Source organism: Maylandia zebra, linkage group LG5 (genome assembly GCF_041146795.1).
Source record: "Maylandia zebra isolate NMK-2024a linkage group LG5, Mzebra_GT3a, whole genome shotgun sequence".
Classification (NCBI taxonomy): Eukaryota; Metazoa; Chordata; class Actinopteri; order Cichliformes; family Cichlidae; genus Maylandia; species Maylandia zebra.
In genome coordinates this window covers 13,945,001-13,970,913 of record NC_135171.1, presented here as the reverse complement: position 1 = coordinate 13,970,913, position 25,913 = coordinate 13,945,001, and the positions used below count along the sequence as shown (strand labels likewise).

At 40.2% G+C, this 25,913-nt stretch overlaps 1 protein-coding gene and 1 long non-coding RNA gene across 9 annotated transcripts in view; one reads left to right on the top strand and one right to left on the bottom strand.

The window, feature by feature from the left end:
• Window positions 1-25,913, top strand: part of tafa1b (TAFA chemokine like family member 1b) — a 129,507-nt gene that overhangs the window by 96,934 nt on the left and 6,660 nt on the right. For 7 of the 8 annotated variants that reach the window (XM_076883812.1, XM_076883811.1, XM_076883814.1 and 4 more), the window contains 2 exons: window positions 9,250-9,390; window positions 23,828-23,952. In XM_076883812.1, the coding sequence (XP_076739927.1) occupies window positions 9,250-9,390; window positions 23,828-23,952 (266 nt within the window). Of the gene's footprint in view, window positions 1-9,249; window positions 9,391-15,026; window positions 15,348-23,827; window positions 23,953-25,913 lie in introns of those variants that run through there. The other variant, XM_076883815.1, reaches the window with a different exon arrangement.
• LOC143418596 (uncharacterized) overlaps window positions 2,567-25,913 on the bottom strand; it is a 44,357-nt gene continuing 21,010 nt past the window's right edge. Inside the window, exon 3 of the long non-coding RNA XR_013098601.1 lies at window positions 2,567-2,771. This is a non-coding gene — a long non-coding RNA (uncharacterized LOC143418596). The remainder of the gene's footprint in view (window positions 2,772-25,913) is intronic.

Sequence of the window (25,913 nt, the reverse complement as noted above, 5' to 3'; positions counted from 1 at the left end):
ATGTAGCTGCTCTCCCCTTGGATGTAAGGCTGTGCAGCTACAGTATAAACCATTCCCAGTGCTCCTATCAGCACAAACATCAACATACTGGTGAGGAACCAGCTGTGATTGTGAAGGCCATGAAAGACCACCTATCATATCACTTACATGTTCCATAAGGTGTGTTTAAACGTTACCCTAAGTCCACTAAACTTGATGTTTAAGCAACGAAAAGAAATTCTGATGAGCGTCATTAAACATATAATCAGAGGGACAGCTGGCCCACAGCCACTTTGATGCCATTGTTTCTTCAAACAAGTCATTAATATACTCACTTTTTTTTTTATTTCCCAAAGAACATAAAACTAATCATGACAAAGCATACTTTGAACTTTTAAATCTAATGAAATGCATCTGATTGAAAACGGCGCATCAGAAGCTTTTGTTTTTTTGTTTTTTAAAAGGAGGTCATTTTCCATTATGCATGATTTGACTGAAAGAAAAGTTGACAGACACTAACTTGTCAAACAATCTGCTGCTTGATAAAACTTTGTGAGGGTTTGAATTGACTTCTCTGGCTCACAGTACAAGGTAACTTTGTTCACTTGTGAGGAAAAAAATAAGGCGACTGCAAGAGTCTCAATTTGTCCTCCAAATGTGCATCATTTTCAGCGCTAATTTAAAATGCTGCTCTCACTCTGCTTCATAAATGCAAACTGGGTCTCAAATTTACATTTTAGCTCTACATGCATCTACATTTATTTACTGACAAAGGGAACCATAATTCCTTTTGCCACCTGAGATGTAAATTGACAATTAAAAGTTCTTAGACTGTGGATAGCTGTCAGTTACCCAGAAGCACCAGTGAGCAACAACAACAACAAGCTAAGGAAAATGAAAGAACTGCAATAAAATTGTGGTTGATGCAACACCTGCCTGACAAAACAAAATAGGGGCTCTGGCACGCAAGCTGAAGCAGCAAGTGTGCGCTGATTAAGTTGTTATGATGAGTCCTTGAGAAGCTTAAGGGACTGCTGTGTCCCTTCACTGGGCCATATGTTATTACTTAATAACTGTAGCAGCAAGAAAAGCAGTGCAAGAGAGAGATCAAGAGAGCTTGAGAAAGAGGAGGTGACAGAAATGCTTTGCTGATGGTGAGCCAGTGATTACTGCTCTTTGCCGCTGCATAGATTACAGTTGTCGAACTGCAGCTGAGCAAAGGTGTAGTGTAAAGAGGGTTTTTTTTCCATCTGGTGCTGACATTGTTACAAGTACCTTAATTTTTCTGTCAAAAAATTTCTAATTCAGTGTGATCAAAAGGCTGTCAGTTGCCAGCTTTCTTTGTCACTCTGAATATAGAAAGCAGCTGTCACTTCCTGTGAACTTGAAGCCTTTAGGTGTTGCAAAATAAGCTGTCATGCTGCTGTGACCTTGAGAATATGCACAGCAAGACAGTGATCCATCTATCTACTCTATGGGTTTAAAGCAGCCAAAATTTCGGCTCCTTTTTAAGCCTTGGTATTGGACAGATGTTTTTAAACTATATCAATATATTTTCAATACATTTATGGTCACATAGTTTGATACTGCACTACATTTCTTTCTTAAAGCCCTTGTTTACATGCAACTCGTGTCTCGCATCTCACTCGACGTCTGACCTGGCACAGGGAAACGCGATAGAGGTCCACACTGCCAAAAAACATGGTTAATAAAATGAAAATAGTTTAATTACTTTAAAATTGTTCACACTTTTAAAGGTCAGATAGTGTGCAACAAAACCATGTTATTTGTAAAGAACAGCAGAAACACATACCATCCATAAATGAAAGCACTTCAAATGTTTTTCACCGATTACGTCAACAATGCCATAAAGTACAGTGTGTTAAATTTTGTTGACAGCCTTCAGTGCTTTTGTTGCTTATAAACACTCAACAATATATATATATATATATATATATATATATATATATATATATATATATATATATATATATATATATATATATATATAATAGTGAGATATACAGATATATATTTATTGTCTAGCTTGTAAGCTACATAGAAATCTGTTCATTTAGAGAAAAAAACAAAAAACAAAACACAACCCTGCTGTGATCTGTAAATCTGGGGTTTCATGTTTACATGTCATACTTTAATGTTGGTGTTTCCAGTGATAATCTCCAAAAAACACATGCCTGTAATTATAAAAGAGACATTTAAGAGGCATAGGACTCTAGATCTATTGATCTCTGTGGTCAGTAATCTAAGGTCCCAGCTGTAATACACATTGTACCCTACCAGATTCACATCCTGGCTGTCGATCTAAATTCACTCCTCATTTAACCTCAAACTGTCGCGTTCATAGTAATTCATTTATATTTTAAATAAACAGTCACACAGTCCAAAGCCATGTAATTAGTGGGGTTAGGTTAATTGGTGATTCCAGATTGCCTGTAGCTGTGAGTGTGCATGGTTGTCTGTCTTTGTGTGTTAGCCCTGTGTCAGAGTGCCAACCCTGTCAAGGCTAGCGAAGCAGACTCAGGCGCAGACCACAAGCTCCTTCAAACAAGAGTGAATTTATTTACAGTGCTCTTCACAGTGAAATATATATATACAAAGGGTGTTTGGGGAAAGGGGGCCAGGGTTCCAGGGTCCGGGAGTGAAAGGGGCAGAAGTTCAGGGAGGGAAGATTTCCACACGGCTTCCTTAAACGCAAACAGCTCCTCTGCTCTCCACCACCACTCTGGCTCACGCTCAGTCACAGTGCACAGGGAACGGGTCCAGGGGGGAATCTACACACATACAGATAAACAGTTAGTCTCCAGGTTCAGGCGTCCTCACGACTTAAACTTTGCAGATTGCCTGACGCTGATGGCTCAACTATCCAGCAGCGAGTAGAGCAGGTCCGCCATCTTAAGTAGCCCTCTAATTCATAATCAGCGGCAGGTGTGCTGATCATCCCCAGGTGCGTGGGCCAGGGGCGGGAGCCCACACTGAGCTCCGCCCCGGCAGGAGAAAGAGAGAGCGGGAGAGAGCGAGAGAGAAAGAGATAGCAGAGGCGAGAGAGGGAGAATAAACAAACAAGGCGTCTGACTGATGTCAGCTGGCGAGGTGCGGGGACCATGACAAACCCCTCCAGGGTGGATCCGGCCTCTTGCCCTTTGGTAGCTGGGATAGGCTCCAGCCCCCCCCGTGACCCTGACATAGGCCATGAATGAACACATTGAATGAATGAAAGAATGAATTGCCATCTGTTAAGCTATGTTTCTGTCATATTTAAATACTTTTTAAAAACATAGATGTTAATAATGGCTGTATGTGTGATGATGTTTGCTCAGTTTCATTCATACTGGCCCACCAGATATATACACATCCATACGCTGCGATCATTATAGTAAGGTAAATGTTGTCTGTGTTAGGTGCCATTTTTTTAGTGTAATCTTTTCCACCTCTGTCAGGCACACACAGGGTGGATGGAAAAGAAGACTTGCTAATTGAATGATAATGAATTCTTGTTCCTATTGTCTCTGTTTCTTGTCATATTTGAGTTTTAGTTTCTGTTTTTGTTTTATCCCGTTCAAAATTAATATTTAGTTCCCTCTGCGTTTCACTTTGCCTTTCCATTGCACATTCTTTCATTGTGAATATTTATTTTCATCTTTCATGTCTACTTGTGTCAGTTATTATTTGTTCATTTTCTGTTTTACTGTGACAGTTTTTAGCGTGAGCTATGAGTCAATTTGATCCTGCCTCCAGCGTCCTGCCTTTGGGTCCACACCTCTGCGCCCTCCACAACTAGACTTGGCTTTATAAGTGCATTAACCTTTCATGTAAAAACCTGATGAGTGCAATTTTCGACACCACCTGTTCAAAAAGCTTAGACATGTGGACATTTTCAGCTGCTTGTAACCCTGTGTTGTACATGCCACATAACAGACTGTTACAAACACCCCCAAACGAAAGCTGCCTGTATGGACCCAACTAGCTAATGTTACAGTTGCTGCTGTGGAAAACAACATTTAGTATATTTTGTGCCCTGAATTAAAAATGACATGTATTTAGTTTGAAAGAAGAGAGTAAGAATATGAATAAAGAACAGAATAGGGAGCACTGAAAAGACAAAAATATGATTTGGCTGATTTGCATCGATATCCTGACTTTGGGAAGACACCGTTTCACTGCTGCAAACTCGGCACCTGAATGGTCCACAAACCTAGAGGAAAGTTTGTTTTTCCTTTTTTAATGTTTCCCTGTCTTAAAGATTGTTGCATCTCACATATGGCTTTGAGTTCCCACCAAAATGGACAAAAAAACTCTACTTGGTAGAAAAATACCTAGATTTATACCATTAAATAATTTATTACCATTCAGCCTAAGATAACAAAATGTGATTGATTTATATGTCTTTTTTGGCTTATATCAGACAGCCATGCGCCCTCTAAACCATCTGTTTTTAGAAGAGAGTACCCATCCTTAAAGTCTTTTCTCTTCTGAAATTGAACATGAAATATAACTAATAAAGTACAACTTATAATCCCCAATTATTAATTCGTCCATCAGGGAAATAATTACAATATCTCATAACAGACGATATGAGATAGTAAAAATTATTTCCTCCAGCAGTAAGCTTGAGGTCTTCATCTGTGACAGGAGTAATTTTATGCTGCTTGACAGATGATGCAACCCACAGTCCATTTCTGCAGAAAGTAAACAGGGAGTCAGTTTTGACCGGTTTTTACTTGTGGATTATTTCTGGCACTGTAACATTACACAAGCATTAGAAACTCAGGTTAAACCAGACTAATGAAAAGGTTTAGGCTTGATTAACACTAAACACCATACTCCAATATAGTCTTAAAGACATTAGTTATTTTAGAAGCATTAAGGCTGCTCATGACTTATAACACAGAATACACAGTAGGAGTCAATCTCTAAACTATAGCTTCTCGCTGAAAAGAATATCTGATGTACTAACTTGGTGCATTCATACTGTATATCTGTAAAAAGTTATTTTATAGTTAAGTTCAGAGTGGTTTCCACAAACATAAACTTTGATAACCAGAGGAAATATCTGATATGATCTATGCCTTCCTATCTTGCACTCTCATTCCTACTTCTCATATATATCTCTACTTTTTACAGCCTTCCTTCATTAACACCTCCTAATTGGCCATTGGGCTAAGCTGAAAACAATGAAGCATTGATTTCCTTAAGCATAATCACCTCATCCACTCATTTAATGACTGCTGTCACTGTAGGCTGCCGAGAGAAAAATGACCGGTCAATGGTCCCATCGATACCCTTCACCTTCCTTCACCAAAGGCTAGAGTGCACCGTCACCCACTCCATCTTTGCAGTTTGTTTTAACCCCTTTAGTTGCCTGACAGGCTCCAAGCACGGCATCCATCACAACCACAGTCTTAAGCTGTTCTGATCCCACATTGCACCAGAACACACACTGATTACTACTGTGCACGTGAGCAGAATAAATCTGTTATGAAATACCACACAATATATGCATTGAGACACAAACCACCAAATTTATGTGACGATAATAGATGGTCGTTAACCTCACTCTGAGCTCTTAGTTACCTGAATGGCAATATGGCTTGTCCAAATGGCCATTTGTTGTCTAAGTGGCACTAGTGACTGGCCCAGAAGAGTAATGAAGCTGCTCTTTCCTCCACATACCAGATGCTTCATCGCGATCATGCTGCTGGGAATCGCACCAAAACATGCTTGTGTGCATGTTAGGGATGTTTGTTCAGTCTGTTCTCTTAGAAATGAATATGGTAAAGATAAAACACTAAATGTCTTATGTTCTTTCACAGGTCTAAAACACACAGCCATATTCCACCAACATCAGTTGTTTTCATTTTGTTTTTGTCTGCTTTCCTTTTTGTTTTGCTTTGCTTTGTCAATCAAATGCCTTCGCTGTATTGCTGGTAATTTTGTCAGTCATACTATATTTTATGTACCGCATTAAGAAAAAATCAAAGTAATGCACTGTCCTTCCAGACAACAATTACTTTTTAATTTATTTTACTGAAGGTGCAAAACAACTGTGGGAGCCAAAAGCCTGTTATATACTACACTATGGATTTCTATTACAAGCAATTGATAATGCTCAGATTTTTATCTGAGTTAACATATCTTCAAAATTCATCAACTAATTAATTGGGCAAAAGTTTCTAATGCATCCTCCCCTCATGGTGAAACAGCTGTCAAGATGATTCTTTCCAACATCTGTCCAGGGCTGGACTTTTCTAAACAATCCCAAAGACAAAATGTAAAAATATGATCATACAGCACTTCCTCATTGGTCATTCAAAACCAAGTATGTATGTTTATAGCTGACTTGCATGGGTATGACAGTTTAAAGTCTACAAAGACAGCTTACAACATTTAGATTGGCACTCTGCAACAGTTCACGTCCAGCTGTTTTTTTTAAATCTATGACCAGAATTGCTGGTTCATTGGCACTCTGTCTGTTTAGTCAGCTAAATAGTAACCATATTCAATTCAATTCAATTTTATTTGTATAGCGCCAAATCACAACAACAGTCGCCTCAAGGTGCTTTTCAGGACATTCAGGGTCACCTGGTCCAGCCCTAACTATATGCTTTAGCAAAAAGGAAAGTTTTAAGCCTAATCTTAAAAGTAGAGATAGTGTCTGTCTCCCGAATCCAAACGGGAAGCTGGTTCCACAGAAGAGGGGCCTGAAAACTGAAGGCTCTCCCTCCCATTCTACTTTTAAATACTCTATAACTATATATACATTCCATTTGTATAAAAGCTGCCTTCATGATCTCATTATGCGACTTAATCTCTGCTGCTGCTGACTTCCTAAGCTGAACTGTAACTTGTACAAAAGCAAAGTTCAACATCAACAGGATGTCTTTCATTTGGCTTCACTTGGCAGTTGGGATAAGCAGACACAAAAAGGTGGTTATCAGATTGAATTTTACAGATTAAAATTGTTATTCCATTCTGCATAATAGGCCTACAGATTTAGTTCTTATTCTTTCAGCTGCAGTGATGTTGAACAGCCTGAGAGAAAGTAAAGACTAAATAATCTATAAAAACAGAATTCAAGGGTAGGATCTACGTGCAAATTTAAATTAAGGACGAAAAGTAAAAATACTTCTGTTTTAGGATAATACATTAAGTCAACATGAAAAAAACCTTTCACACATGCACAGGGAATAGAGTTCCTGCTAATAATCTGTATTTATTACTGATCCTCATCAGGGAAGACAAAAACTGTAGATCCTTTAGACCTTCTTGCTAGGATTGATCTTCCGGGAATGATGATGCCGTTGTTTTCTAAAGAACTGTTTAGTCCTTAGGTTGGGATTTTGGACCTGTTAATCCCTAATCTGTGCTGGAGCAGAGCACAAGTTACCATGGCGATGCAAAGTAAACCAGCTACATGATACTGAAAACCCAGAGTTAATCCTAACATTACCTCACCTTGTTTGTTTGTTTGTTTTGTATTGGTTTGGTTTTTTTGGGCGGGGGTTGAGTTACACCCTTCCATGATTAAATTAAACTGTATTACCATTTGGGATAAGTGGTCCATTTTCTTACCTAACAGAATCACAAAGTGGAGAAACAATGAATTTTAACTCTACTTCCACTGAACAACTAAGTCCAGCGACACAGATCAAGATCATTCTCATCACATTCAAATAACAGATGCAAATATGTTAGGGTTTACTTTGGTAGTACCTTGTCAGAGGTTTTCCATTGGAAGTCTGGTAGCGCTAACCTGCAGATCATGTATCGTATTATTGGTGTGGGGATTCAGGCCAATTCAATATTCTATGATGCAACATTAAATCCTCTCTTGTCTAGCGATCTGCTTTGACTTAAAAGTAAGTCCGCAGGTCAGGAAACTCTCGCTAAAATATTCAACAAGGCAACACATTGTGAGGATTGGGGTTTTAGCAGACTCGAGGGATTGTTCTCCTCACTTTTATAGTCTGTGTTCTGCTTCCTCCTGCCTAGAAATATCAAGACAACAAGCACGGAGAGAGTGACATTAATTCTGCACGACAGCGCGGTCCAGCAGGATTGCAAATGTTTGCCTTTTAATCCAGATCTCATCGGCCTTTGGTCTGGCCGAGGCAGACATTGATGGGAATGGGAGAAGAAAACTGTTGCCAAACTTGTCTAGGCTGCTGGGAACTCAGTTCTGTAATTCATGACCCGAGCCATTTCAAACATTTGCACAACCAGCCCGGCCAGAGACACGCACACACCGTTGATTGTCATGCCAGCAGAAGCAAGTGCATCGTCTGAGCACAGCAGGATGTCCTCTTTAAAAAGCCATATCGCCACAAAAATAATGCACAGACAAGATTAAACGTGGCATTTGGTTGTCTCCCTCTCTTTCTGCACTCTATCTGTTCTATTCTGGATATTGGAGAGAATAAGTTAAACTCTCCTCTCCTCTCCCCTTGTCCTGGGATGAGCTCCAGTTTAATTGCTGGACGCTGGTGTCTGTTGTGGTGCCTGTCAAAAGAAGATAAAGAGTTTTTCCTGGGGCGTAAGGAAAAGGGAGAGCAGTGATAGAGGGCCTCTCTCCTGCAGCTCTGCTGGCTGCATTAGCCCCACGCTTTATAATTGTGTGAAGGGGGCACTTCCAGTGGCTCTCTCATTACTCACCGGTATGCCAAGTCCCTGGTATCTAGACACACCTTGTCCTCTAGCTTTCTCTTTCTGTCTGTCTCACTCATTTTAGGATGTCCCTCAGCTCCATCACCCCCTCACCCTCCCTATTGTTATTTTGGCCTACTATTGCTATATGTGCTTATCACCTTCGCTTTCCACAGACATACCCCTTTGTCAGGCTGGGACCTATTGTTCAGCAGTTGTCACGACTGATGTCACCTATACTTTGGAGTTATTGCTTTAGTGTACTATTGCCTATTATTGTATTGGCATCAGAGTCAATCATGTGCTGATTGGTATGAAGTGAGAACAGTCAGCACCAAGTAAGAGGCAATTAGATGGCGTTATTGAGATGCCTTGAGGGCTAATTTGCTTCATATACTTATGGTAGAAGTACCCAGTGATTGTATTGCAGCTCCCTATACAGGATGTCCATCTTTTATCTGCGTTGTTGTTGCTCGTTTGTGATTTCAAGTTCAAACTGCAGTGAGTTAAGGACACTTATTACATGGTTGCTTCAGATAGTTTACTGTTAAACGTTTCTTATTAACATCTCACATTTACTGACAGGGTGTCTTTTCAATCTCTCTCCAGAGGGTGGTACGTGCGAGGTGATTGCTGCCCACCGATGCTGTAACAAGAATCGTATCGAGGAGCGCTCTCAGACAGTCAAGTGCTCCTGTTTACCGGGGAAAGTGGCCGGAACGACACGCAACAAACCCTCCTGTGTGGATGGTGAGAACATCTAACGTGTTTTAAACTTATCTATAAATGCTCCTCTGAGAGACAGTCCTTGTCCGTCTGATACCTGTTCTAGCAGATATACTACTACCTGCGCTCTCCCAGTATAAATGACATCCAGAGACAGTACAGAGAGCATGTGTCCTACATGTGTGGCATTTCAGTCAGACAGCTCACGTTTGAAACGACTGCTTTCTTACAGGGGAAGATAACAAATATGATGCAAATAGAGAGTGAAGAGTAAACAAACCCCTTAGCCAACAGGTGGATGCTGGGGTTGAAAGAGCAGGATGCAATGCAGGGCAGGTGCAGCACTGACGCGTCAGAGGGAGCGACAGGAAAATTCTGGGGCTTGATTAGACTGCCAATTTGGGGGATTTGGCACGAAAAGAGTGAGGTTAATGTGCATGACATAGTGCAGCTCAGGTCGCCTGCCTCGCCTAGCTGACAGGATCTGCTTCATTTTGCAGCAACATATTTGTGGTACTCACATTATTCTCTGGTGAAGATTTTTTTGTTCAAAAAGTAAAAATGCCACAGTCAGTATCAGCCAAATTAGGAGATTAACAAATTTAGTTTGCAGAATTATATCACATTAAAAGTTACAAATTTCATATAAAAATTGAACTTTAGATATAAATCCACTACTTTATGCTAGACCACATAAGAGGAGGTGGATGACTGACTGATTAAAGTTCTGCATTTTTGCTGAAGTAAAAGGATAAATATACAGTTTCTACATATTTTTTTTTAATTGTGAGAACTTGCTATTATTACTTAAGAAAGCTTCTGTTACTGAACTTTACTTATACATACAAAAGTCGTTTCAAATGTGAGATTTACCATCTCAAGTCTGACTCAGGCTTTAATAAGCACTTCAGATGAAGGCATACAGTATATTCAAACACAATTTCTCCACTCTCAAATGACAAAACTAAGTTTAACTATTAAGAACCCAGTAGTGCAGTGCTGCTGGGCATCTGGACGATGATCCAGTTGGCCTGCAGAACTCCTAAATGGAGAGAAATTTGCAGATCGCATTGCCCAAGGCATCTCAGAAATGAATGACTAATAAACAGAAGTCAGGGAAGCTCCAGGCTAGTGCACTTGAATTACCTCAGTCGAGAAAAACAATCAGGCATCGGCAGCTCCATGGAGAGAAAAAGGGGGAAAAAGCTGACAGGAAATCACAAGTCTGCTGAGACAGAACTGTGATGCCCCTTAATTCAACGCAGCTCATTTGTGGCTCCTCAGTTTCGATCTTTTAACATTCACCTTTATTTACGATCAAAGTCATGTGTCTGCCCTCCCGCAAAGAAGTGACACCAAAATATCTTCATTAAATTACAAAGGGGGGCCAGACAGGCATGGACAGTGGGCCTCACAAGATTAGTCAGCCACAGCTGAAACTCAGAAAGATCTTTGGATATGAAATGGAGCCACTCCTCTGCAGCATCTAGCAGACAAGGCAATCATTTTATATTAATGAAGATTCTTTCCCTTTTTTTCCTATCCAAGGCCAGCAGCGTACAATACCTGAAAACCTTAATGTCAGACTGAGACCTTTCGTTATCGGCAACTACAAATTACACCCTGGACATTAAGATAAAAAATGTTAGCTGAATGCAGTGTAAAATGTGAATACAACCTCAGGTTTTTGGGGGAGGTTTTTTGTAGTAGTTGTTTGTTTTTTTTACACCGAGATGAGGAAATCCAAAGAAGTTTTCCACCAAAGCTGGACAAAGATATAATTTTTGTATTTTTTAAAAAGTACAGACTGAGACACCGGGGTGAAGAAGAGGGGCTGGTGTAAACACTTCATGCTTCTGTGCTTCAAGCTCCCACAGTGAGAGAATCCTTGTTGTTAGTGTATTGATTAACAAGCACTTACAGAAGAGGTGGTGATAAAAAATGGAAATGACAAGTCACTGAGCTGCACTGCTACAATATTGAGCATCGCTGCCCCTTTTGAGTGGTAGTGACCTGACCTTTTAATAATTTTACTTCCTTTATCTTGCCTCGCCTCCCTACTTGGATAATTTTCACCTGCTTGAAAGTGAATCCGGCTCAGTGTTATTTATTTAACACCTACCAGGGAATAAGGCTGAAGGGCACGCAAAATAATTATGTGATTATTCATGAGAGCTCATTTGCAGTCAAAAGTGTCAGGTTCTGACAAACAAACACCATTAAATTGAGCTTTTTATTTCTTTTTCAAGTGTGACACTGGAAGGAGGAGGTCACTTCGTTCAAGGGTGTCGATTATCTGGAAAAGTTGCGTGTTTGTCAATTTGCCCCAGCGGGCTTCCAGTGCACTATGTGAGGGATTATAGACTTGTGGAGTCAGTGGCCTGTCCCTTCAGCATTGCACCAGCCTGGCCCAGATGGAGCTTTCTCCCCAGGTCCTCATGTTATTAATGTTCCATCCAGTTGAGGAACGATGTTGCTCATCTTGCCACCCCCTGGGGGACACCTGCTGTCACTGTACCATACACAGGTTATATATCCACACAAAAAAAAAATCCAAAAAAACATAATAACATATAAAAAGAACGGCTAGTGTTCTGATATAAGTCAAAACCTTCAGAGGTCATTTAGTCTGGACACACATACAAAGCCCGGAGGAATGAACACTTCCTTATTTTTAGCCAAATTTGCAGAAACAAGCAGTCTCTCTGGCGCTCTGTATTATTGGTCATTAGCGTCAAACTCCAGCATCAAAGCCCACAGTGAAGATCAGTCCCATTGTCAAGTGTTTACTGACTTGTGGAGAGGGGCTACATGGGGTTATCTCAGTTGCTACTGGTAACCGTTGTGGCTGTTAATAATATATGGGGAAGTGAGGACAGCTTGCGTCACGCTCACTGGGGGTCTACTGTCAGATTATCCTCATAGTGGGAATTGATTATTAGTTTTGACAAGGAGAATTATGTCCCAGTTATGTCAGGGCCAACGAAGCTCCAAGTGAAGAACATCCCTTTTAACAAGTCAAACGCTCATATCTCTCCAGCCTCACCGGACCAATCACATGCACTCAGATTAGGAGCTCATCACTGCACCGCTGCCTTTATCCCCGTGTATGAGACAAGTAAGCCCTCAGCCGAAGCACCCGAGTACACACTTACATATGCGCCCATTTAATAAACACATGCATGCTGACGCCTAATTATGCATACGTGTGTATTGTCGTGTTGCTGCTGTAGCGGTACACTCATTCAGCGGGAGACGCACCCAGATGCCCGCTCGCTGCTGATCACTGGTGGGGAATGAACCCTTCTGTTTGGCTGCAGGCGTGTAGAGTCGAGCATAACAGGTTGTCATGGTACATTAGAGATACATCCTGGGGGGGACTACCTGAGGGAAGGGACAGTAAGTGCTGAAGTTTTTCTCTTTTTTTCACATACTTTGTGAATTGAATAAAATCTTTTTTTAGTAAACACAGTAGATTAACATGGGTACTTTGATACACTCTTAAATCAATAGCATCTTCTCACAAGCACGGCTGGTGTCAATATAAGCAGGAAGGTGGTTGTTTTCCAAACAAAGTACATCCTTGTTGGCAAAGATAGTCCTACAAAAAAATAACCAACGAGGACTGATTACTACACGTGGTTGCATGGACAGCAAAGTCCAACCTGATGACACCCAAGAACAGCAAAGGCTTCCCGTTATAAAATCTCAGCTCCCACAGTTCAGGTCTCACTGCTTCACAGACCCCCTGCTACTGTGATTGTATGTGGTTGCCAAGACACGAACCTGCTGCAGATAGAGCTCGAGGGTATGGACAGAAGGAGCATATTAGAGTGTACTGTACAACAAAAACATCTTTCTCTTGCTATAACGCACACAAGGCAAGACTAACAAACACTGAAATCCTCCTGGGTCAAAAAAATATGTTTTTTCCGGGAGGGGGGAGTGAAGATAATGATTGCGAAGAACATTTTCTCCTACACTGTTGTCACATTCCACTGAGCTCTCACAGCACTGATGATGTGATTAGGCTCTAACCTGTAACCTGCAAGGAAAAGCATCTGACCCTGAGCTGAGGTTTAAAGGTCACTGTAGTTTTCTTCCTTCTCTAACCACTTCTCTCAGCTTTTTAAGCAACATGGCATCGCCTTCCTTGGTCTCACTATCAGAGTAACAAGTCCACAGCGAGCTGAGAGAAGGGACCCACAGCGAGATCTATGTCACCTGTGTGGGAGCAGCAGTCGAATTTTTACCCACATAAAGAAATGGAAATAAAAATATACACGTTCACTGACAGAACCACAGAGTTACACTTACTGCACATTTAAGTTAAGACACATGGAAATGAAATATTTAGATACTGCATTGCTTGTAAAATAGAGTACTGATAGTGAGTGGAAGTTATTAAATACTGTAATTTAATGCCAGTTATGTCATAAATGGAATAGTTTTAACCAGCATTACTGTAATACCGGCCCAGCACCTGCCAGTATTTCTGCGTTAGGCTTTTATGGATGTTTGTACTTGTAACTGTGAGGTTTCCAGTTTCACTTGACTGGTGAAATGGAGGCGCATCATAGAAAAATAGTTTGCAGCATTTATGAGAATTAATTTGAGTTTTAAAACACGTGCTGAGAATAAAAATATGGAGACCCTGGACTTTTGGTCTGCAGGTGCTGCTGTGCCAGGGTGAATTACAAATTCAGAAATTCACTAAAGCTATGATTAGAAAGCTAAACAATATTTTCTGAATAGCTAATCAAATCTTGGCTCTCTCTTTTCAGAGAGGGGCAAAGATTAATGTAGAATAATGACTATCTGAAGCTGACCTCAGGTTCAGGGGTTCAAGTCTCAATCCTTGCATAATTATACAATTGCTTCATTTGTTTCATGCTCCTGTGACCCTTCCAGTGCTTCACTGTGGCAAAATACTTGCATTTATAACTCCGTCTCATTAAGATGAAAGCGAGTCCTTCTAATTCTTTGAATGTGAGAGGGGAATCATTTGATCAACTGTTTGCTTGTGTGCATGATTATATGAATGCATGATTGATTGGATCTTTCTTTTGTTAATAGGTGAATATTCAGGGCGCTGGAAGAGCACTGGTTAACTTAGATAAAGGGAAAAACACACAAACTCTAAATACCGGATGCCATCGCATTACAGATAGATCACGAAACGGAAAGCTGCCATTTTTGCTGTGATTAATTTTATAAAAGTCTACCAAGTGACTAACATTAACTATTCATTGAACCTAGAGACACGTATTCACATTTTGACACAGAAAGGGATCAATTCTCTTCCTCATTCGCCAAGGTGTTCAAACATTCTGCTACGTGGCAGGGACGTGTCAGCAAGTTCAATCCATCACCGAACCCGCAAACAGTGATCTGACAGATGCACTTGTAAAAAGGTCCATCGCTTCATGTTTTTCAATCAAGTCCCATTCTCAGTTGTTTGTCTATCAAAGCTAAAGACTCCAGCTTGCTACATCGCTGACATCTTGAATCAAACACCCCTCCTGTCCGTGTGTTGATTATTCGAAGACCATCTGTTATCGCTGACACCCTAATGCAGCTATTTTATGGTAATATGCGAGGATGGTTTTAATTTGTAATGGTACTTTAAATCACATTCAGCGCGTTCATCTTGTAAACAGATGGATCTGAAAATTAATGGATGGCCACCAAGGAGGATTTCGGACAGTGGCCCAGCATAAGTCTCCCCCCCCCCCTTTCACTCCCCAACCGTCACAGAGGAGGAGTAAAGTTTGCTGATGTTGGAACAAAGGTTATACCCTCTATGCTGACGACTGCACAGAGAGCAGTTAAGTAAAACGACTGTTGGAGGTCAGTGGTCACCAGAGAGTGATGCATGGATCCCAGCCCAGAGATCCCTCTTCTCCATTGGTCAAGGTCAAAGCCAGATGTCCTGGCCGGTGCACAGCCGTGTACATGTAGTGTCTGTGTTCCCACTGGGCTTGGGACTGTCTATTTTTTCGTTGTGCTACTGGTGTAAAGACATGTCATTAAGAGCGCTTTCTGAGGTTTTCTTGAGCCATTGTTGTTCTCATACAGTGAAAAATATACTGATGGCAATAATAAATTAAAGCATGAACGTTAATAAGATGTATTTCATAGTCACTGCTCATTAAATTTTTACTTTTATTGCAAGATGAGAAGCTGTCAAGATGTTAATTAAGATTATGATAAAGTGCCTTTTTAAGAGATGGTGACTCTTCCACATCAGGTGGTCTGTGCGGTGGAATAACTATACCAATATACACTCAACAAAAATATAAACGCAACACCTTTGTTACTGCTCCCATTCCCCATGGGATGGACGTAGAGACCTAAAATTCATTCCAGATACACAATATAACCATCCCTCCCAAACAGTGGTCACAAATCAGTCCAAATGTGTGGTAGTGGGCACATCTGCCATATTGAGATAATCCATCCCACCTCACAGGTGTGCCACATCAGGATGCTGATCTGACATCATGAGTAGTGCACAGGTGTACCTCAGACTGCCCACAACAAAAGGCCACCCTGGAATGTGCAGTTTTTTGCGCTATTGGGGGTCTGGGGACCCAGAACCGGTCAGTATCTGGTGCGACCACCATTTGCCTCATGCAGTGCAACACATCGTCGCATGGAGTCTATCAGATTGTCAATTGTGGCCTGTGGAATGTTGGTCCACTCCACTTCAATGGCTGTGCGAGGTTGTTGGATATTCGTGGGAACTGGTACACGCTGTCGTATACGCCGGTCAAACACATCCCGAACATGCTCAATGGGTGACATGTCCGGTGAGTATGCTGGCCATGCAAGAACTGGGACATTCTCAGCTGCCATCTGCCCTGAACAATGTGAACCATGATTCATCCGTGAAGCGCACACCTCTCCAACGTGCCAGACGCCATCGAATGTGAGCATTTGCCCACACAAGTCTGTTACGGCGACGAGCTGGAGTCAGGTCAAGACCCCGATGAGGACGACGGGCATGCAGTTGAGCGTCCCTGAGACGGTTTCTGACAGTTTTTGCAGAAATTGTTTGGTTGTGCAAACCAATTGTTCCAGCAGCTGTCTGGGTGGCTGGTCTCAGACGATCTTGGAGGTGAACCTGCTGGATGTGGAGGTCCTGGGCTGGTGTGGTTACACGAGGTCTGCGGTTGTGAGGCCGGTTGGATGTGCTGCCATATTCTCTGAAACGCCTGTGGAGACGGCTTATGGTTGAGAAATGAACATTCAATGCACGGGCGACAGATCTGGTTGACATTCCTGCTGTCAGCATGCCAGTTGCACGCTCCCTCATTGCTTGTGGCATCTGTGGCATTTTGCTGTGAGACAAAACTGCACATTCCAGGGTGGCCTTTTGTTGTGGGCAGTCTGAGGTACACCTGTGCACTACTCATGATGTCAGATCAGCATCCTGATGTGGCACACCTGTGAGGTGGGATGGATTATCTCAATATGGCAGATGTGCCCACTACACACATTTGGACTGATTTGTGACCACTGTTTGGGAGGGATGGTTATATTGTGTATCTGGAATGAATTTTAGGTCTCTACGTCCATCCCATGGGGAATGGGAGCAGTAACAAAGGTGTTGCATTTATATTTTTGTTGAGTGTACTTTTTACCACAGCCCTGCACCACTGCTTCAGTTTGCTGATATGCTGATATGTTTTAGCACTCTCTCTGGCTGACAAATTTATTTTGAAGCTAAAGAATGGCGAAAGATACTTAAAATTATAACTTGAAGCAGTTGTTGGTGACTGTGAATACTCCTCGTCCAAGGCTCAATGAACAGAACAGAATGGTTGAGCATGCTAGGGAGTGCAAAATAAGAAAGAGTGCCAACAACAAGGCCATGAAAAAAAATACATGCCTAAGGTGCCAGAATTATCAATGTCTATGTAGTTTGTTGGCAATTATTTTTCTAATACCTCAATCCTTACATATTATATATACATATGTAGTAGCTGATCTCAAAACAAAGGTAAAATTACATGTCCACTACATGTACATCGTTTTTAAATACATTTTTAATCCACAGCAGTGATACACCCAAAAATGGCAGCGTTCTCTCTATGTTCAATCACTGTACCTATTTCTTCACTGAAGGTTTCAATATACATTATTTTAGAGCATGATTGGCTTTCAAACAATAATCTGTTGTAAAATAAGATGCACGGATGTGAGCACAGACAATTTTTGTCTCCTTTAAAACACACATAAACACACACATAAAAGATGATTCTGACTATTGAAGGTTACACTGGAAGTTCAATATGCAGAATGATGTTTGTAATGTAACAACATGGAAATTATTGAGTGAAAGGGGCTTTTTTTAAAGTAAAAAAAAACAGATATGAAATAGATTGTCCAAGTTCAGTATGTAAACCCGTGGGCTTTCATGTGTAGTTTCAATCAAGTTCAATCCAAAACAAGTAAGGGTCATTTTAAGTTAACGTTAGAAGAACATCAGAGAGTTCAAATGAAAAGCACAGATTTTAGCATTAAAAAGTCTTTTACAGAAGAGCTTACAATGAAGCAACTAAACAAACAAACAAACTGAAGGTGGAAGGAAAGGTCAATAATATGCATTACTTTTAGCCACCCATTTCTTTATATTGCTAGGAAAATCGGAAATGCATGTAGCAGTTTATTGATATGCAAACATACATGGAAGTAACTTAAGGCAAAAACAGAGTTTCTACAAGTCTAAGAAGCTCAGCGCTGAGGAGGCATACATGACTGATGGTTGATATACTATATTTACACCACTGATCTAAAATTTGACAAAAAACATAAAATCCAAGTAGAAAAAGTTATATTTTTCACTGTAACAACCACAAACATGTTTAATGTATATTTTTTCACCAACACAAAAGGACTGTTTTTTGTTTTGTTTTATTTATTTATTTATTTTTGGTCATAAGCAGAGAGTGCTTGCTAGCGCTGTCCTTAGACAGTAAACTGACGAAACTATTGAGGAAAAAATGCGCGTATATATTGTTTATCATGACTCTGGTTTTACGTGGCCTATCAACACTATTTAAAAACTGGTGTATATCACCTTGTTGCTTTGTCATCTTGAAGTGGTCGTGTGATTGGATTACCACGACTACTTTATTCTTCCTCAGTCAAACAGCAGCATTCATGCGATTGTTTTGCCCCTTAGCTCCAGGTGTTGTGCCAAAAAGTGATTGCCGCCCGCGGGAGCGTGCGCAGCTGCTTAAAGCTGTAGCATCCAGATTACTTACGTAGCTCAGCTACTTCCGTGCAACTGATATAAGGTGCAGTAAGCTGAAGACAACTTCAACCATCTGTTTGTTGAAAAACAGCATTTTCTTGTTAGTAATGATAACGGCATTGTAACGATAGAAATAGTAATTAGTCAGATTACTCGTTCCTGAAAAAATAACGCCGTTACTTATAATGCCGTTATTCCCATCACTGCATGTTTTACAGGTGGATGTAGACACTCACTGTTGTACCTCTCTCCTGACTTCCTCCATAAATATTGATGCCAAATTTTGATTAGTCACTCAGTCATACCTGTTGCCACTGATTTTCAGTCAGATTTTTGTGTAATTTGACATACATCAGCTTTTTCTACTTGTTTCCCTTCCTGAAGAATGGCTTCTTGATAGAAACCCCTCAGCTGAGACCATTTCTGCTGAAGCTTAACTGAACAGTAAGTAGACCAACTGAAGGGTCAGATGCATCTCTCAGACTTTCTTATATTGTTCTACTGTAGATTTTTAGTCCTGCTGCGTCATTGTTCGTCCTCTACAACTTTCATAAAAAAATTTTAAGAACCCACTGCACACCATGACAATATATGCCAGGTTTTCAGCTAATACCTCTTTACCTCTACTTGTTGTTTCAAAAACACTATTTTATACCTGTCCAACTGTTTGATCTTTGGCATTTTTCCTAGGTTCAACTAAAGAATGGAAAGAAATTGTGTGTTTTTGTGACAAGTAACAGAGTGACTAAGATACAATTTAAGTGTCTGTTACACACTAAACTGATTCAGTCCTTGAGCAAGGTGCCTTATTTATTCTTGAGTGATTCATAGATTAAGGTTAAGTAACTTAACAAGCAAACAAAAAACAGGCAAAGAAAATCTTCTAAAAATGGTACAATGAGTGAAAAAGCTGCCAATGTCAAAAGAAAACCTTTGCCCTTCAGGAAACCCAGTAAAGACCACTTTAAGAATTGCAATAAAGTCTGGCTCTTTAAACCAAAAGGCAAATAAATGATGGGTGGATAAACTGAAACTTATAGATGGATTTCAAAGTAAACCAAGTCCTCATCTCACAATGACAGGCTGGCAATTCAATCAGTTTCTTTCTGAAAATGTTCTTTAATTTGGCGAAATATAAAAAATGAGGGGTAGCTTAAGACTTTTGTACAGTACTGAAAATGAGGCCTCATATCAGTGTTACTAAATGTTCTTCAATATAATAACCATTTACAAATTAGCAAAAAAAATCATTAATAATCAACAAGTAACAAGTGCGAACAGTCAGCTAGAATTATGGCTCTTCCCTAATTATAAACACTGCATATTTTTACATTAGTCACTAATAAAGTGGACTGGTACACGCATAGTGCTTTTCTGCTCCAGCTGTGTGCTCAAACTGCTGCCTTCCACAAGCCTCATTCACCCCATAGCACTTCATTTTATTCCTTCGAACGCTTTTGTCTAAGATTTACACACCCTCTCACACTCCAATAGATGCATCAGGGCCAATTTGGGGTTCAGCTTGCCCAAGGATACTTTGACATCCTCGCTGGAGGAGCCACGGTTCAAGCCACTGACCTTCTGAGCTACAGCTGCCCCTAAACGAAAGGAAAATTGAGGGATGAATAAAAAACAGAAAAACAAACTTTTTGCATTCAATGCGTTTTTTTTAGACTGCTGTATGAACAATCTACTTCATGTGGAAGCATTTCAGGGTTAGAAGAAAGTCAATTCACTGCTAAGCAGTTCTCATGTGATGCAGCTTTTTAATCTCCCACCTTGTTTTTTCTTCTTTTTATTCATCTTTCTTTTTCTGCCTTTTCCTGTTTTTTGTTTGTCTTCCTGGTTTGGTTTAAAGGAATTGATTTTTGTTTTGCCAGGCACTCCTTTACCGTTCTTCAATTTCAAGTGAACTCAGCATTCACATTGTTGGCTATAAATCCTCCTGGGTTGTTGGGGTATTGAAAAACAACTTTTTGGTTTCCTGTTCACTCTCTGGAGTGACGGGATGGGACTAGCAGAATGGTAACACCACGGCACATCATCATCACTCAGTAGAAATGATTAAACACATCTCCTCAAGTCTAGTTCTGATTTGCAACTTAATGAAGGCTTCATGCATACTTATGATTTGACACCTAAAACAGCTCAATGTGAACATAATTAAACATGGGAAATATTTAAGACACGGAGAAAGCCAAGATAAGGAAGCACAGTTTATGGTGGACCAACATGTAATTAGTGTATAAGGTAAACAGCCACAGGGGAAGCCAAAGGGAGAATTTACAGCCGGTTAGTGGATGCTCTCGTTCCTGTATTTAGTATTCTTGGGGCTCATGGAGGGGAAAAAATGAAGGAGGAGACAACATAACATGGTGAGTTTACTGAACAGCAGTGGTCCAGTCTCTCTCTGGTGTATATGTATGTGTGTGTTGGTTCACACTGAACTGTAGCACACTCTGTGCTGTGAGGGACGGCACTTTAACAGTCTTCTTCCATCAGGTAGAGACGGCATGTTGCTCATGCTCACAATTGATTGGTGGTTGGTCTGTAACCTTGGCAACACATGCTGGAGGGTAAAAAAAGTATATTTTCCAAATGGTTCAGAAAAAAAAACAAGGTTTGGAAAATTAAATGATACAGTTTTAACTCATTGTACTTACCCAATAATTTGACCTTCACGTCCTCTTTGCGTCAACAAGATAAAAGGAAAGATGCTCTTTAAAGAGTGAATTTAAGAAAGCACAGTGCATGCTGCAAAAATTCTGTTGGGACAAGAGATCACTTGTCATCTGAAAACCTGCTTTGAAGTTTTAACTTTTTCTGTCAGAAGGCTCTAACGGAGGAGTGTGAAAAACAAAAAGTTTCTTTTTTCAAACTTCATGGTTAATAAATGAATCACAGCTTGACTTTGAAAGACTGGTTTTGATTTGTGCTGGGATTTACAGTAACTTGAAGAGAGGTTCCCACTCAAATTGCAGTGGGAACCTAGAGTGGAATTTAAAAATTTAGAAGACAAAAATACTACAAAACTATATAAAATGCACAGGGAAGGATGTTACCCCGTATGCTCAACTGAATCTAAACTACAGCTTGGGCTGGTTCTGGTATTTTCTTTTATGTTTAAAAATCAATTTGATACATTCACACCCACTTGAATCAATCAGATCAAGCGAAGAACTTGTGATTTTGTTATTATTCAATAAAAGAAAAGTAAATTCCATAATTTAGCAGCCTTAGATGATGGCCATTTAAAATTCTTATTGGTTGTAAGGTTAAGATTAGCATTTAGTAACCTGATTAATCCATGTATCAAAGCGTAGGCAAAGGAAGGAATAGCTGAGCCTCAGTGTAAGTTCGCGAGAACTAGAGTTGTTTGTGTAACCACCAACGACAAGCTCAAACAAAAGACATGAAGCTTCTCAGTGAAAAACCCATTTATGCAGTTTTTAATGTGTATTGCACTTGGGACAACCAGGAGGGATTTTAATGTGGAAGCGTAGAGCAAAATGAGCTATATTTGAAAATGAGTAACTGATATTTTTAGTTGTATTACATATGGCATTTTTACATATGGCAGTTTGTTGGCAAGTAGCAATGGTATAAGCACTATAATGCTCAGTGACGCAGAAGCTATGAAACACCCAGGAGGCTGGTGGTTTGCAACTATAAAAACATATGGACTGAAGTAAGTTAATTAGAAGAAGTAACAAAGTAATTTTTTAACACTCTGTGTGAATGTGTGTGTGAATGGGTGGACGACTGGATGTGTAAAGCGCTTTGGGGTCCTTAGGGACTAGTAAAGCGCTATACAAATACAGGCCATTTACCATTTACCATAATTACTACATAAAAAGATTTGCTTGTTAGAAAGTGCATGTATGGTGCTCTTTAACATGCCATATATACTTTGGGTAAAAACAAAACATATATGTACCTACAGACAGAGAGAGAGAGAGAAAGAGGAATGGGAAAAGGGGAGGGAAAGACATCTTGTTGTGAAGATGAGAACATATTTGCTTTTGTTAAATAGCTGGAGGAAGAATTCAGTTGATGAGAGGCAATTAGTTTTGATTAAAAATGAGATTGCTCCCCTTCATGCAATGTAGCTATATCAAAACAAAATAATGATTAATTTCTGTTGGTATAAGACATTATTGTCAACAGCTAAAGTACCCATGCAGCAACAATACAATTGCTCTGAGGCCAAAGAGGAGGAAAAATATTCATTTAGAGACACTGCTGGATGTTCCTCTGGAGATGCTCGTAATATAATGTGTGGCTGCTTCTGTGTAAGTGCTCACAATTCTGCCTGTGTGGATAATTTGCACACCAAATATGTTTGTGTGGGAGTTTTCCGCATGTGCGATTCCACCCACATTTCGAATACTAATCCTTGTGTTTTTAAATTGTATGTTACTATACATTTTATGCTTTCCATGCCTATTTGAAAAACACAATCTTGAAAATAACACAATTTTTTTTAATTAGTCCTTTAAACAGTGATTTATCCCCACATTTTACAAACTGAATTTGTTGCTTTTCAATGCATCCTGCTTCCATTTCTTCAAGTCTTGTCATTACCATTACTAGCCTGCAGTGCCTTTTCAAGGACTTCATTTCATTCTTGGTGAAAATTCCACTATGGTTCCACTAAGTTAGGTATGAGTAACGTACTTTGAACATGACACATGAAACAAATGCAAACAGAGAACATAATATTACATTCACAGGGGAGTGAAATGGGATTTGTGATAAATCATATGTACATACAGTACATATGTTACAGATTTAATCCCAGCAATTGTGATTTTGACACTTGACTTATTATTTAAACACTCATTTTTCCCTGTTCTCCACCTCAGCTGTGGCTGTCTTTACTTTAAAGTCACTGTCTGTCCCGCTCTGTTCTTTGTGTGTGGAACTTTGCACACGGATCACACAATGAAGAGGAAACACACACAGTGAAACAAAGAGCAGAGGAGTGGAGGGAACCAGCAATAACAGCTGTACTGAAGTGAAACACATGCAGGCACAAATAAATCTTTTTCCCATTTTAGTTATTTCTTTTTCCTTCTGTATTTCATGTTTCAAGTAGAAGAGAAGTCCAGTTTATGAGTGGATGCGGGGCTGGAGGGCAGGGAACTATGTGTCTAAACTAATGCTGCTTTGTTATGTGTCTGTGCTCATCTTTCACAGCGTCCATTGTAATTGGGAAATGGTGGTGTGAGATGGAACCGTGTCTGGAGGGAGAAGAGTGTAAGACTCTGCCTGACAACTCTGGATGGATGTGCTCCTCTGGGAACAAAATCAAGACCACAAGGGTGAGAAATCACACACACTTAAGTTCAGCTGCCTACATCTGCATGCACACACATACTCTCATAATACAGAGAAGCTATTCTACGCATACTTTACACGCATGTGTTTGTCATTTCTGTGCTGTGAGTAGAAATGCACACCTAACCAACCATACGACACGGCACACTTACACCGTTTCCACACAATGCATTGCATATAGCCAGACAACTTAAAATTTAATTGTTTTTCTTGAACTTGTCAACTTCCTGCTGCTGCACACATTGAAACGCAGATTTTCAAACCCATATAAATGTGCTGAAATAGCACTGTAAAGAAATTCATCCAAAAGCTGTGCCCTCTCTATAACAAGGTTGGTTTTGTTCAGTGTAAGCAACCTATCTAATGGCCCATAGTAGTAAAAAAATAAATATAAAGCAGGTGGTAAACAAACAGGTGGGATCTGCCTCAGGCCACACTTGTCAACGACATAAAGTTAATGGCTGCTCTGCTCCTCCACTGCTTTTTCAGCTTTGCGCACTCACTTCGATTGCAGTATGCAAAAATAATGCAGAGTTTAGTCCTCGAAGCCAGCAGTCCAGCACTGTGACAAGTTGATCACCTGATTTGTATTCACTTAATTGACCCCCTTTCTCCCTTCCAGTGCTTGGTGACAATGACTTTGAATAGCAGCAGAGGCTAATGTGATAGTAGAGAAACGGGGAACAGCCAGTGAAGGCTAGACGTCATTGGGCTTCCCAAGGTTGTTCTGTAGATTTATGTGCCAGCAAATAGACATAAAGCTTTCAAAGGGGCCCCTCACAGCCATCGCAGGCTTAAAATTTTCAGAAAGAAGTTGATCGAATGGGGTCTTGCCAGCTTGTCAAGGTAAGGTGCAGTACTTGGTTTACTCTTTAGAATGCATCTAGAAGTATCAATGCAGCCCACTGCATAATGTGAAGAAAGTCGATTTAAAATGATCTTATGAACAGTACTGTTCAAAAGTCTTGAGCAACCTGTCATTTCTTTGCATTTCACTTCAAAGGAGCCAGGTATTTAAAAATGTCTTGGGCAGGCTTTCTGACATTTCTTTTTCACTAATTCTCCAGTCCAGCCCTTATACCTGCGCTCTCTGTTTTGTGTTTTGGATGAGTCGCTTAACACTGACTCATAAATCAGCCAAATAGTATTATATGAACCGCATCTGTATTATATTATTATATTGCCACATCGCAGACAACTTAGCAAAGAACCAATTATAAATATCTTTAGACACTTTATGACTAGCAGCCTTTTGCAAAAGCATGTGACTTCTTCCTAATTCTTTAGTCAAAACTATGAAAAACACTTACGATAACACGGTTTAACAGGCATAGAATATTTTTGCACCAACAAGGTCATTCCCAAAGTGCTATTGTCAACATGGTGTGCATTGTGTTAAAACAATTTAGGACACCAGGCAAGTAGAGGACAAACAAAGAACTGACAGGCCCAAAAAGCAGGTGAACAGTATCTAATGTCCTTAAGAAATAGGAAAAGAAATCCAGCCAAGACCTGAGAGATGCCTCTGGCTATTCAGCTGATCTACTGTCCTCTAAAGCTTCATCAGAAATGTTCAGTCTCAGTGGAAGTGTGGCTGTCAATAATCTGATCTTAATGAAGAGAAACAGGGAGAAGAGGCTGGCGTACGCCAAATTGCACAAGAACTGAACTGAAAAGTCTTACGGAGTGCTGAATCCAAATTTGGTTCAGATTATCATCAGTATGTATCAGCAATGAGCACAACAGTAAGGGTCCACAGCCATCTGTAAAACACGGTGGAGGCTCTGTCATGGTTTAGTGGTGTTGGAGATTGTTGGAATTATTAAAAGAGAAATTACCATCAGATTTTGATCTATGTTGGAATAATATCTGGAAAAGCATCTGATTGATTACAGCTTCACTTTCGAGCATGACAATGATCCCAGTCACATTGCCAGAGCAGTAA